We start from the raw sequence: 13,800 nt of genomic DNA on the forward strand, positions 1-13,800 counted from the left end.
GTGTCTTTCAAACCCCTGTGAATAGAGCCGCAGTCCTGGCCCAGGTTAAGGGGATAGAGGTTAAGCAATTTCAATAGTTTTTAAACTATTTGAAATTAAAATGCATTTCCCTTATCGAATATCATTAAAATACATTTGCCTTATAGAATATCAGTTAAGAAAGGCTTATTCGGATGCAGAAGGCTGTCTTTGACTCTGATTAACTGAAACACTGACTCTCTTTGCTTGAGAGCACTTGGGGAATGCTGAAGAGTCAGTAGGCTCTGAGCCTCAGAATTAGAGGCTAATGGCTTCCATGGAGGCAAGGGGGCTAAGGAGAACGGAGGACTCTGACGTCCCTTTGAGCCTGTTTAGGGAACTAAGCTGTCTGTGATCATGAGGAATGCATATGAATATTTTTGCTCTATATGACATTTTAAAGATGTGTGAAGTAACTTTCTAAATACCAATAGATATGTTGTTCTTTTTGCATTTCCAGGTCATGTTTGAGACTTACCAGTTTTCTGGTGTGTATGTGGCTATCCAGGCGGTCTTGACTCTGTATGCTCAAGGTAAGCGACGCCTCACGTAGACAGATAGTAATTCTGTGACACATAGGGTTCATTAAGTACTTATATGTCAGAGAAACTTGATTTCTCAGTAAGTTACTTTTTAGAGGGAAAAAACACGCATTTCTCTGCCAGGCCTTAAATGTTGGCTAAAATTAGCCAAGTGAACAGCGCACTCATGCATTGCATCTCTTAAGCGATCAAGGTCTTTGGATCACTCTCCTGCCCCCTCGCCCGAAGAGATCAATCTTTGTAGCTTAGATAGTGGCTCACAAATCTTTCTTGCATTTATTGGTGATCATGTGACATGCATGATCCTTTGTGTTTGCTTAGTCCACTCTTTTATACACTATCTCAAAAGAGATTAAGACACACTCCACCGAATGTCCCATAACAGAGTAAATAAAATTCATTTCCAAATGGGATTATGGCCACAGGTTTGGGGTTAGGATTTCAGCAGCAAATATTTTTTGAGAGACAGTCCATTCGTACCAAGTTCACTGCGAATCTAAAGAACTGGACTTTCACTGGGCTCACCACCAACTGTATGTCATAGCCACTTCTCACATTTTTTATCACAAAAGTTGCCCACAGTGCTGTAGAAACTTTAAAGGAATTCAGGCATCAAAGTTAAGTTGGAAAGAAAAATAGTTACACTGCGCAATAAGAACCATTTCCCAGGTCTGTTTATTCCTGTTCTAGGGCAGCACATAATTAGACCAAAAGCCTCCAAAGAGACTCTCAGAGATAAAGGCAAAGTTGGCGATTCAAACCCACCCACTGCTCCAAGGAAAACTGATGAGGCGGTCTGCTTCCCTAAAGATGGACAGTCGCTACTCTGTCCTGTGTGGTCCCTGTGGGGTGGAACTAACTTGTTGGCAGTGGCTTTAGTGGTGCCTCATTAACAAGCTTCAAAAGAAGCAAATAAACACTGATTTCTAGACCTCTCCAGTTGGTTAAATTGTTGGTGTGACCGCTAATATTTGAAATTTGCTGACTTTAATTGGAACTCCCGTGGTTCCCGCCCAGGCTTGCTGACTGGTGTAGTGGTGGACTCTGGAGATGGAGTCACTCACATCTGCCCGGTGTATGAAGGCTTCTCTCTCCCTCACCTCACCCGGAGACTTGACATTGCTGGGAGGGACATTACCAGATACCTTATCAAGGTAAGTGAGGGAAACATAGGAACCATCAGTGTTACTCTGGGGAGACTAAAGAAACATTCATGGAGACTCCTGTGTACCAAGAAAAAGCTTTATCTACAAGAGCAATTGGATATTGAGAAAGCATCCCAGTCCAGATCAAGTCCATAAGTCTGATATTAACCCATATGTCCTATACCAGTCTTTAAAGCCCTCTTCCGATTCGTGAAACACATGCAATGATGCTGAATGCTGGAAGATCACAGGCCAGTGGGTGGGAAATCTTGTGGATCCAGTGGCAGTGTAACCATCTCAGCGTAGGGTTCTCCACATGGCTTTTCCAGCTTGAGCTCTGGCTCCATCAGCCTCTCTCCATGTGTCTTCTCCACAGGGATGTCTCGCAGGGAGTGAGCAGAGAGTGTCTCCCACCTCCAAGGAGGAAATGCAGGAGTTCCCAGAATCCTCAGGAGAAGGCCATGCCCACACAAAGGCCTCACTGGCTATATCCTGATTGATTCCACCCTCCCTTTCTCTCACAATCCTCTCAAATTGACAACAGATTATATAACTACCACCCCATCTCAATCACATGATCTCCTTAAAGTTTGCCAGTAGGAGGTTGAGTACATCGCCGCACATTGCTAACCAGTCATTGGTGTGACCCTCGAGATTTTGCCGTTGAGAATCCCAGCTGTCCTGTAGGCACTCGTTTGTCCAGCACGCTGTTGCCTGCCTCTGTGTTAGACACGGCACTAGACACTAGGGTAGAGTTTACTGAGTCTTACTTCCATTTCATAAACAGACATTGATTGTACGAGCCGATTTTGCTTATTGGAGACCAGTACTAAATACATCTATCTGTTCATTTTCAGATGTTTGTGTGCTTATCAAAACTGTCTAAACTTAGGACTCAAATAGTTCTTTGACTTCATAAAAAAGAATACACTTGCTTTTCTAGCTGTTTTATCCACTCATTACTTGTTGTGAACTGAAACAGTTCTTTGGTGGCACGCGGGATCCCAGTTTCTGAAGCCGTGAGCACGACGACTGCGTCGTGTGCGGGCAGCCTCAGCAGAGCTGAGCTCCCTGAGGTCTGCTGTGAACTTACTGCTGTATTTTTAAACAGCTGCTTCTGTTGCGAGGATACGCCTTCAACCATTCAGCTGATTTCGAAACTGTCCGCATGATTAAAGAAAAGCTGTGTTACGTGGGCTATAACATTGAGCAGGAGCAGAAGTTGGCCTTAGAAACCACAGTATTAGTGGAATCTTACACAGTAAGTATTTTGGGTATATTCTATGCCGGGCTGTAATTCTATATGAGGTAACATCTTGAGAATGACCATTTCTGGGATAGCATTTCCAACCGTGTCTTTTACAAGATGGCAGTTTCCTGAGATGTTGATAAAAGTGTTTCACAAATATGACAAAATAACAATCTATAAATTATCAAGGGCTCATGAGGGAGAGGGGAGTGGGGAGGAAGGGTAAAATAAAAAGAGGACCTGATGCAAAAGGCTGAAGTGGAGAGCAAATGCTTTGAAAATGATTAGGGCAAAGAATGTACGGATGAGCTTTATACAATTGATGTATGTACATGTATGGATTGTGATAAGAGTTGTATGAGCCCCTAATAAAATGTAAAAAAAAAATGTGTTTCGCAAAGTTTTGTACAAGGAGCCCCACTGTCAAATCCGTTTGGAAGCGGGAAGTTTTGCTTTGCTTGCGATACTGCACAGCGCCTTTGTATGCTGCTCTGTGCCTGCTGCCGGCTGATCTGAGCCTGTTTGTCGAGTTTCTAAGATTACAGAACCCTTCAGCGTTTCGTGGCATGAGTGTTCTGTAGAACTCGGCAGGCTTGGGGAAGTGGCCATCTTAGAGGGCTGCTTTAATTTTCAGTAGGCGGCAGTCTTTTCCCGATTTAATCGTAATGAGATGCTTAAAGCAGATGTTAACTTGAAATAAGAGCTAATGAGACCTGGAGCCTTGTTACTGCCCACAACACAAGGGCAGCTGATCCCACCTGAATGTTTATGGAGCTGCCATCTTAAGCCCGTTACCTTGTAGGCCCCGTCCTTGATCTCATTGTTCCTAAATGAAATAGAGGAATTGGGCAAGAAGAGCAAGTTTTCTCAAACTGTGCCTTGCTACCTGTAAATAGTCACAGGTATGTGCAAGGTGAGCTATTAGAAAGAATGTTAAATGTTTAAAAATTAGATCATTTTATTTTTAAAAAGTTAACAACCCAGATAGGGTGATGACACCCATTTTGCAGCTCATTCATCTTCAGACCTGCCCGCTTCTCTTGAAGTTTCCCTGACAGTTTCCCTGTGTTTCTAATGTCTCACCTGCCAGGCTGGGTTTGGAGGAAAGTGGCCCAAGGCGAAGAATGAGAGTGAGGCTTTTTTATTCCTCCCTCCTTTCTCAAAGAATTGCAGGTCGTTTACAAAATATGTGGCTCAGATGTCAAGCACTAAAGTCAGAAGAGAAACGGGGGCAAAAAATAAAGGAAGGCCAGCTGGTCTTCTCAGCTTCCTGGTCTCGCTCGTTGTAAGAGCGGGAGAAATCTCCCCCTTGGCGTTCCGGGAAGCCCACGTTCAGGAGCCGGAGTGCACAGAGAAGAGAGTTTTGCTAATAACACCTTGACACTGATGTTTGTACAGACAGCTTTGACCTTGAAAATGAAAAAAAAAATTATTTTTTTCTTTTCCATTCTGAACTTTTAACAATTCAAATGCTTTGTGGGTTATTTGTAGACAAAACAAATAGAGAGCAAATATATTAGGCTCGCTTGCTTTACTTTGTCTTCTGGGAAGTTAACTTTGGAATCTAGATGTAATGTAATTACATTATTCCAAGTAACTATCGTGTAGGAAGTGTTCATGTAAAGCTAATTCAGCTGCGTCACGTGCCCGCCACACTGACACTGCATGTTACTTGGTCAGTTTATTGCATTGTGAGATGGTGGGGGCAGAAGAGGAGTTTCCACTTGGCATTTCTCATTTAATTAGATATAAACATGGAGTGACCAACCACGCATTTTCTGCACAAACATTTCTGTTAATGATATCTGACTTAATACCTAAATCTTAGTTACTTAAGTTTTATTTATCAGTTATTTAACATTTAATAGAGCCTACTAAGTAGATACAGTAAAATTCACTAATAGAAAGGATCAGTGTCTTGTCAACATTTTGTATCATAAAGCATGTTTAGAATTAAATGATTAGGCAGAAGTAGCCACATTTTTGCCATGTGTTTTAGTGGCAAAATAGTAAAGTTTTACGGAGTAGGGAAGTAAATTAGGACATACTTTGTTTAGTGTATCTGTGCTATGTGGTAAAAATATCTATAGACACAAATGTGTTGGGATTAAGACAGGCAACATTAACCTAAGTCAGCTCGGTGCAGTGGTTGGTTGCTCAGCGCCCTCTGTCTGCACTGCCGTGCACTGCACTGCACTCAGAATGGCCCTGCATTAGTGATGTCACCAAGTTTCCTCATATTCTTGGTATTTGGGGTGTACCATTTCCTAAAGGCAGAACAGAGTATGATAATAGGAATACATTTTTATTTTATTCTCCCCAAAAAATGTGTTTTAGGGGAAAGTGTTGCTGGCATCGATCTTGTTCACAGAATAGCTGTGTAGAATTTCAGAGGTTATGCAGCCTTTCCGGTCTGTTGCTGACCAGTCCCTGGTTGTTCTCGGTTTCCAGCTCCCAGATGGCCGCATTATCAAAGTTGGGGGAGAGAGATTTGAAGCACCGGAAGCTTTATTCCAGCCTCACTTGATCAATGTTGAAGGAGTGGGTGTTGCCGAACTGCTCTTTAACACAATTCAAGCGGCTGACATTGACACCAGGTACATTGGAGATGGAGGCTTCATGCGGTGGTTAGAGATGGTTTCAAAGGCAGTTACCAGAAATAGATCAGAGGGAAATGGTTCAACCAGGTTGTCTCTTTCATCACTTTCATTCTTTGCTTGCTTGGTTTCTTTCTCTTTTTTTTTTTTTTAATCACTTACATTTTTTAAGAGAAAAGACAATCATTTTTGCAACTGATCGTGTCTGTGTTGTATCATGTCTGAGGAGATCCTTAACGTTATTTGGAACTAATTTCAAACTTGGAGAAAAGTTGCGAGGAGAGTGAAATGTGTGCATGCTCAGCGTCCCAGTCGACAGGTCTGGGTGTGGGTTTTAGCGCTCTCACTCTCTTTTGCCCCTGGGCCATCCGAGAGGAGGCTGTGTGCTTCAGCCCCCTTCATTCCCTAAACCCGGTTGTATTTCTAAGAACCAAGATCGCCTTGGATAAGCACTGTGTACTTGGCTGGTTCAGGGGCTTTGTCGTCAGTGTGTTTTCAGCTACCATCTAGATTTCAGTGTGCTTGTTGCTCCCATAATGCCCTGCATAGTGCCCCCCACTGTAGGATCCAGTCTAGGCTCACACACAGTTCAGTTGTCATGTCTCGTGTGCTCCCTGGAGTTGGTTGTGACTCAGGGTGCCGGGGACAGAACAGAGCTATAGTCATGAAGGCAGCAGGCCTCTCCTGGAGTGCCCGGGCAGCTCAGCCGGCAGCCCTTGGTGCCACCATGACTCCATAGCATGTCCTTGTCCCTCTCTTCTGGCACAGTTCCTCGGTTTTCCATGGCACTGATACCTTTGCGGAGTAGAGAACCTACCGATGACTGTAGATCAATCTTCTCAATTTGATTAACTGTGCATTGGGGGCTGAAATACCACATATGCAATAGTGGCTTACCGGAGCATCACTTCCAGGTGTCTGTCTGCCCTGTATTAGTGACATTAGGGCTGAGTGCTGGAGTCATTTTGTAATGGAGTTAACAAAAAACCGGAAGCCCACTGGAGGCCAACGTGCGTGACTCAGCAGCAGCCCAGCTTTGCTGTACGGAAAGTTCCCCAGAGCCTGCCTGCCTCTCTCAGCCACCCTCCCGCTCTACTCCAGGTGCAGTGCCTTTGGGTTGTGCTGTGAGGACCACAGCGGAGACTTACAGGAAGCAGTCGCGCACTTAGTCCAAAACAAGAGCAGGCAGCCTCGGGGCAAAGACGCGCACGGGAAAACGGGGCTGGTACTCAAATCAGAGTAGAACCTGGTTCCCGAGTGTTAGGAACTACACCCCGCCCAGTGGGTGTGAGAACCCGGGCACATCCCGGGATTCATGTGTGCATGCGTGTTAGTGATATTTGCTAGAAAATGTAGTGTGCTTGAGAAGTGGTTTTATCAAAGTGGTGCGAATGTTTCTCCATAGAGAATGTTAGCTAACAATAGCAGTTGTAGTGAGCGTCGAACTGGGAGCTTTCTGTGCAGAATTTCATTTCTCCTGGCGGCCTCCTGAGGCCAACATGCATAGCAGTAACCTTGAGAGGCTCTTTGGCTCCTCTGAAACCCCAAATGAACGCCGATGGTTTCTCCCTAGGTCTGAATTCTACAAGCATATTGTGCTTTCTGGAGGATCGACTATGTACCCTGGGCTGCCTTCCCGGCTGGAACGGGAGCTTAAACAGCTTTACTTGGAGCGCGTTCTGAAGGGAGACGTGGAAAAGCTTTCTGTGAGTATCCGGCACCCGCTGATGATGGACTTCCAATGTCCTGTAAATCTGTCCAGCCACTAGAGGGAGCACGAAGTCCTCCTTAAACAAATCCCGCTTGGAAGAGGCGATGGGAAGATTTAAGTGCTTCATCGCAAGCTCTGTCCCAGGACGGTCTGAAAGTGAAAGGAACCGTGCTGGCGAAGTGGTTCCACGTCGGGCTGCCGACCGCCAGGTCAGCAGTTCGTAACCGCCAGCCAGTTCCCCTCGGCAGAGAAAGAGCTGCCTGGAGCAAGTAGGCTCGCGGTGACTGGGACGGTGCTCTGGCGAAGAGCGGGAGTACTATCCGCGGGGTCAGGCTGCGCCTGCTACAATCTGGGTCTTTGGTTTGGTGGCATGTTAAGGAGGTGGAAGCAGCGATGGAGCAAGAGGGTCTCCAGAGGGTGGAAAGGGAGTGAGAGACAAAGCAGCGAATGGAGAGAGCTTCAGAAAGAGCCGTTTCCCTTAGAGTACAGGAGGGCCGGGCACAGCTATATTTTGTAAATAAAATCCTACGCACAGCCCGGCTCCAGGTGTCTGTGGTTGACGTCCTACTGCCCCAGGCCGGGCACTGGGTAGTTAGCGGAGACCACCTGGGCCTCAACATTGCTGGGGGGTCTCTATAGAAATAGTGCTCCACCCACCCCCACCCCGGGAGAAGCACTGAGACAGTGACTGGCTAGCCTGTGCCACCGGTACCTGCTTCCTGCAGAGCATTCATGCGACATCGTCGACGTGCACTGACTTGGAGCCCGTGTCAGTGTTGGCGGATCGCACCCATGGGGGTTGGGGGAGGGAAGAACGCCTGGAGTTTCCACAACGAACTCCGTGGTTTTGCTTGGTTTGTCATTTTGGTTAGTGTGCTCCTGTCTCCAGTGTCCCTGTGATTTGTTCTGACCATATTTGGCCCTGTTTATTTTGAGAACATTTCACTTGAATCTGAGTCAATAGAAAGTGAGCTTTGCTTATAAGAAAAGAACTTCAATTTTCTCTTATTGCACTAGATTAGAATTGGAGAGGCTTTAAACCGCAAAGAAAACTTACAAATCCTCCTGTGGAAACTCTTCAGTTGACAGTGAGGTGACACTCTGTCTGTCTGTAGGTAAAACCTCGATAAGCAGGTAATCAGGGCTCAGGGAGTTGGATTGTCAGGAGAGAAGGTCCCAGTCGTTCCTCTCAGAGTGAGAGTGCTGCTGGGACGATGATGGGCTGCAGGGGTGAACCAGGGCTGGAACGGGTGCAGGAGACTCTCCTGGACTTTGAGCAACTGACCTACGTACTCCTCGGATACCAAATGCCGCTGTCCTGCTGCCCCCACCCCCAACCCCAACCCCGGTCTGCTCTGGGGACTCACTAGGAGTGTCTGGAAATGTTGTGGGAATGCAGAGCACACTACATTCTGCCTTCTTCCTCCTTCAGAAATTCAAGATCCGCATTGAAGACCCCCCTCGCAGGAAGCACATGGTGTTCCTTGGTGGCGCCGTCCTAGCGGACATCATGAAAGATAAAGACAACTTTTGGATGACCCGGCAAGAATATCAGGAAAAGGGGGTCCGTGTGCTCGAGAAGCTTGGTGTGACTGTCCGGTAAACCCCAGGGCCTGTCACCCATTGCCCCCCCCACCCCTCCCCCCACAGCTTTCTGGTTTCCGTCACTGCCCGTTTCTGACGGCCTCCTGCTCTGCGACCTGGAACCGTTCCCCCCCACTCCCCTCCCCCCCAATGTACCCTGCCTGTGTCATATGGCTGCCAAGGCCCGCTTTCTCTCTGGGGCCTGTTCAGTGGTAAATCCGACTGTTGACTCGAACCCCTGACCTCCAGACAAACCCAGCACAGAGAATCAGTCTGCAGTTTGTTTCTCCTTCCTTTGGCTTTAGAGCCTTCCTGTAGGCCTGCTCCGCTGCCCTCCTGTAGTCTCGGGCGCACTAGGTGGCTTGCCTTTGTTAGCATCCACAAAACTCTAAGGGCGCTTTTACAGGTCCCTAGGAAGGCGGGGTGGGGATGGGCGAGCAGTGCAGCCTGAACCCTATCCAGCATTCTCTGAGTGTAGTGTGCTCTTGGAGCGTGACTGCAGCTTCCTCAGAGCCTCCCCATAGGCACGTCATCAGAGGGGGGCTGTTGGGCGCAGACCTGAATGTTGGAGGGAGGGTTTGTTTAGGGTGGGGGGAGGGCCTTTTGATTTTTATTTTGAATTTTATGTACTGTGTTCCCATATGGTATCAGAAAGCAAGTGTGCTATGCCCTTACCATGTGACTTAGGGATTTAGTTGTTTTTCAGTCAACTCTCAACCAGGCCTAGGCTTCGGAAGATCGATCAGTGAAACAGTAACGCTTAAAACCTACTGTTGGAAATTCAAATTACTTAGGGGAAAAGGTGCTTACGAGCTGGGGTTTTCTAAGGGCTCTGTCTATTCCAGGAGCATTAGGGAATCCAGTGCCAAGTACCATTCTTGCAAATGATTCTTAAAGCTGTCATGTGCTTATTTAATAAAGAGATGCACATGAATAATAGCTGGCATTATTGGGTTGTAATTATTGAATTAAAAGGCATTGGTATGTAGGACTTGTTGCCAGTTGAATAATACTCATGTATGCTTTATTTTTATTTGAAAGTGAGTAGAATGTAACCATGTAAAAGGGTTGGCAAAAAAAATCATCAGGATTTAAATTTGTGTTTGTGTGAAGAAACAAATCATAACAGCGACTCGACTTTGCTGTCGTGTCAGAAAATCAGGTCTTATGAATCCTGTTGGTGTTGCTTGGTGTCTGACAGTATCAGGCAGCACCCAGACACAAGTTCTTCCTAGATTTGAAAAATAATTAGAAAATTGTATCCCACTAAGTACAGAATGCAGATGGGAGGCGGGGGACAGGGGTATTGGGAGGAGGCAGAACTATTTTTCCTCATTTCAAAACATTCTTTTTTAATGACTTTGAAAGAAGAAACTCAATTTTTCGAGTGACTGGAACGGAGACATTAATGGCTTTAGAGTCTCTTTTGTGAACCATCTTCAACCACCAGATGATGTGAAATAAGCAAGGCACATTTCTCAAAAGAAGGCTATTTCTCATGATGCAGCTTCTGTTCGTGTTAAGTGTGGGGTTTTGCGGGAGGGGCAGGGGCTCTCGAACACCTTCCTTTTGAACAAATGACAAGTTGGCCTGCATGCTGGACTGCGTCCGTACACAGGAATGATTCACTTTCTGCAGGGCTCCGCAGCCACATGCTTCTAAAGACACCCCGCCCCACCTCCCACCCTTTCGACTGCTGGGCTTCGCATAAGACTCGCCTGGTGGGTCAGTGCCTACTGGCTGCTGACTCTTGGTCTGGGCGCATGGCGTGAAAATACCTGCAGGAGGCTTCAGAGACTAGAATGGACTCTTCAATTAAACAGGGAAGGAGCATTTTCTCTGTCCCCAGAATGTAGAATTTGGTTTTAATTTCCTAAGTCTCTTAGTAAACATGACAACAGTTAACATGGTGTAGTAATATATATATAGTATAGTTTTAAAGTTTCATTTATAATTTTCCTGTTCCAAGTTTAAATAATAAGATTTTGTAATTTGGGGGCTGGGGAGTGTTATGTTTGTCATTCCTTAGATATATTGTCAGGTATGAAACCCATAGATAGTTTAAATCTTTCTGTTTTAAATAAAGGTCTGATTTTTAACTCTTGAAAAACCATTGTCACGGAAACTTGCAGTAATTGTTTAAGTCCCTTTGATGTTTACATGAGACATATGCCAGTGCAGTGGAGAAGGATTTCTTAGAAATAGATTCCACTTTTAAACGGTTTTCCTTGAGAATGGGGCTTGGGGTGCTCACTGGACACCGCGCTGAGCCTCGTTGTGTTTCTGGAGGGGGGACACCGCGAGAGCCAAACGTTGCCAGTGTAACCTGAGCACACTTCTTTTTGATTCCGAAAATAAAGTCAGGTTTTTCAAAAAGGAAATTGGAATTCTGTCTTTATTTTTCATTTTCATATTTCTCTTTAATCTCATTTTCTTTTTGGCTAATCTAGGTGGATCGAGCTTATCATACTAATGGAACGGTTGGGCCAAATTCAGTCTCATGTTCTCCGGGTGTTTGACCAAACAACTGGTGGGATTTCTGGTGGGATTGCAGACACGCAGGGAAAGAGGCAGCCGTCAGAACAAGTCACTTGCTCCACCAGCACTTTCTTCTTCGAGCAAGCTCTTTGGTTTCCTAAAGGGTTAATTAGGGGCCTTGCGCTGTTAGAAATGCAAGCTAGACCTATGTGTAACAGGCTTGTGTAAAAGGGCATGCTAGCCTCTTGTGCAGAATTCTGGGCATACGATGTTCAACAAAATAAGTTTTTATAAGAAAGATGAAAATAAATTAATCCGAACCCTTCTTGCTTTTTGCTTTGTCTTTGAGGATGCAGGGTAGGCCGTCAAGTCATAGTGTTGCTTCCCCTTCCCCACTGAACTTGCTGCTCGACCCTGGGTCACGGCCAGAGCTGCTCAGGATGTCCTCGAAGTTTCCCGGAGGGGAAGGCACCTCTGGTCACCGTGGAAGCCTCTGGTCTCTCATTGGGTTTCTCCCGTTTCCAGAAGCACAGTGCCGGGCGGCCCTCTCCATTTGTGACAGAGGGCGAAAGTCCACACACGGTGTCCCCGATGGAGTGACCCCGCTCAGTGGCCTCCACTCACAGTCTGCACGGACAAGGGCGTTCCCCACCTACCAGATCAATATGTAACGTGCTATCTAACGTTGGTGCCTGAGGTATGTGGGTACTCTGGCTTCCTCAGAGTATTAATTTCTGGGAGTAGTTAGACCATTCCATAACTGCCAACAAAATTTTGCCCAGGTCACCCAAAACGACAGCCACTCCTACCAGAGTGACTGGAAATTCACGTCAGGATGCAGCACCGTGGGCACGTGTGTCTCAGAGAAAGTTCCATTTCCATTGGTAGGAAAATGCGTACTGGTCGTTATATAGAACCCAAGGAGTCTGCCTGAAACCGTGTCCCTACGGGACCCTCTGGACCTAGTTCTATCTAGCCTTGGTGACGCAGGCCAGGACACCAGGGTCTTTACTGGGTGACTGCTCAGACTTCAGACTCTTCTTCCAGGGTACACAGCATCTTCATAGGCCGCACCAGAAGGACAAACAAACTGGGCTTTATTTCACACTTCCCTGTAGCCCTTAGAATTCATGCTGAAACTCCCTAGTATGAGGAGAAGCAGGTGACTGCTAGCCCGAGGACATGGAACTGGTGGACATCGGACTTTAGTCCTGATCGCTTGCCTTGAGGCTGCCCGATAACTGGTGGTCTATGGCCAGAACCACCTCATACTCCCCATTCTTTTTTTTTTTCTTTTTTTGCATTTTATTAGGGACTCATACAACTCTTATCACAATCCATACATATATATACATCAATTGTATAAAGCACATCCATACATTCCCTGCCCCAATCATTCTCAAAGCATTTGCTCTCCACTTAAGCCCTTTGCATCAGGTCCTCTTTTTTTTTTCCCTCCCTCCCCTCTCCCCCTCCCTCATGTGCCCTTGGTAATTTATACATCGTTATTTTGTCATATCTTGCCCTATCCGGAGTCTCCCCTGCCCCCTTTCTCTGCTGTCCCTCTCCCAGGGAAGAGGTCACATGTGGATCCTTGTAATCAGTTCCCCCTTTCCAACCCACTCACCCTACACTCTCCCAGCATCGCCCCTCACACCCTTGGTCCTGAAGGTATCATCCACCCTGGATTCCCTGTGCCTCTAGCCCTCATATGTACCAGTGTACAACCTCTGCCCTATCCAGCCCTGCAAGGTAGAATTTGGATCATGGTAATTGGGGGGAGGAAGCATCCAGGATCTGGGGGAAAGCTGTGTTCTTCATCACTACTACCTCGCACCCTGACTGACCCATCTCCTCTCCTAAACCCCTCTCTGAGGGGATCTCCAGTGGCCGACACTTGGGCCTTGGGTCTCCACTCTGCACTTCCCCCTTCATTCAATATGGCTGCTTGTTCACCTTCAAGCCTTTAGGACCCCAGACACTATCTCTTTTGATGGCTGGGCACCATCCGCTTTCTTCGCCACATTTGCTTATGCACCCATTTGTCTTCAGCGATCCTATCATGGAGGTGTGCAGCCAATGATATGATGATTTTTTGTTCTTTGATGCCTGATAACTGATCCCTTTGGGACCACTCGATCACCCAGGCTGGTGTGTTCTTCCATGTGGGCTTTGTTGCTTCTGAGCTAGATGGCCGCTTGTTTATCTTCAAGCCTAAGACCCCAGACACTATCTCTTTTGATAGCCGGGCACCATCAGCTTTCTTCACCACATTTACTTGTTCACCCACCATACTCCCCATTCTAAGGCCCTCCTGGCCTCATGGTGACGTGCACGACTCCAGCAGGGCTAGCTCTGCCTTTGTGAACGAACATCACTAACCCCCATTGCCTTTATGTAAACAGGGATCAAGTATCGTGGCTCCAAAATCACAGAGTGTGGAAATGCTGTGTCGGAGGTAAGTGGAGGAGGTGGG

General features: G+C 46.5%; 1 protein-coding gene across 1 annotated transcript in view; it reads left to right on the top strand.

The window, feature by feature from the left end:
* ACTR2 (actin related protein 2) overlaps positions 1-11,227 on the top strand; it is a 28,546-nt gene extending 17,319 nt beyond the window's left edge. Inside the window, exons 4-9 of the mRNA XM_075535829.1 lie at positions 479-551; positions 1,578-1,714; positions 2,817-2,966; positions 5,406-5,551; positions 7,125-7,257; positions 8,695-11,227. Coding sequence (XP_075391944.1) covers positions 479-551; positions 1,578-1,714; positions 2,817-2,966; positions 5,406-5,551; positions 7,125-7,257; positions 8,695-8,865 — 810 coding nt within the window. The 3' untranslated portion in view covers positions 8,866-11,227. The remainder of the gene's footprint in view (positions 1-478; positions 552-1,577; positions 1,715-2,816; positions 2,967-5,405; positions 5,552-7,124; positions 7,258-8,694) is intronic.
* Positions 11,228-13,800: the final 2,573 nt, after the last annotated feature.

The sequence above is a fragment of the Tenrec ecaudatus genome, chromosome 17, assembly GCF_050624435.1.
Source record: "Tenrec ecaudatus isolate mTenEca1 chromosome 17, mTenEca1.hap1, whole genome shotgun sequence".
In the NCBI taxonomy this organism is placed as follows: Eukaryota; Metazoa; Chordata; class Mammalia; order Afrosoricida; family Tenrecidae; genus Tenrec; species Tenrec ecaudatus.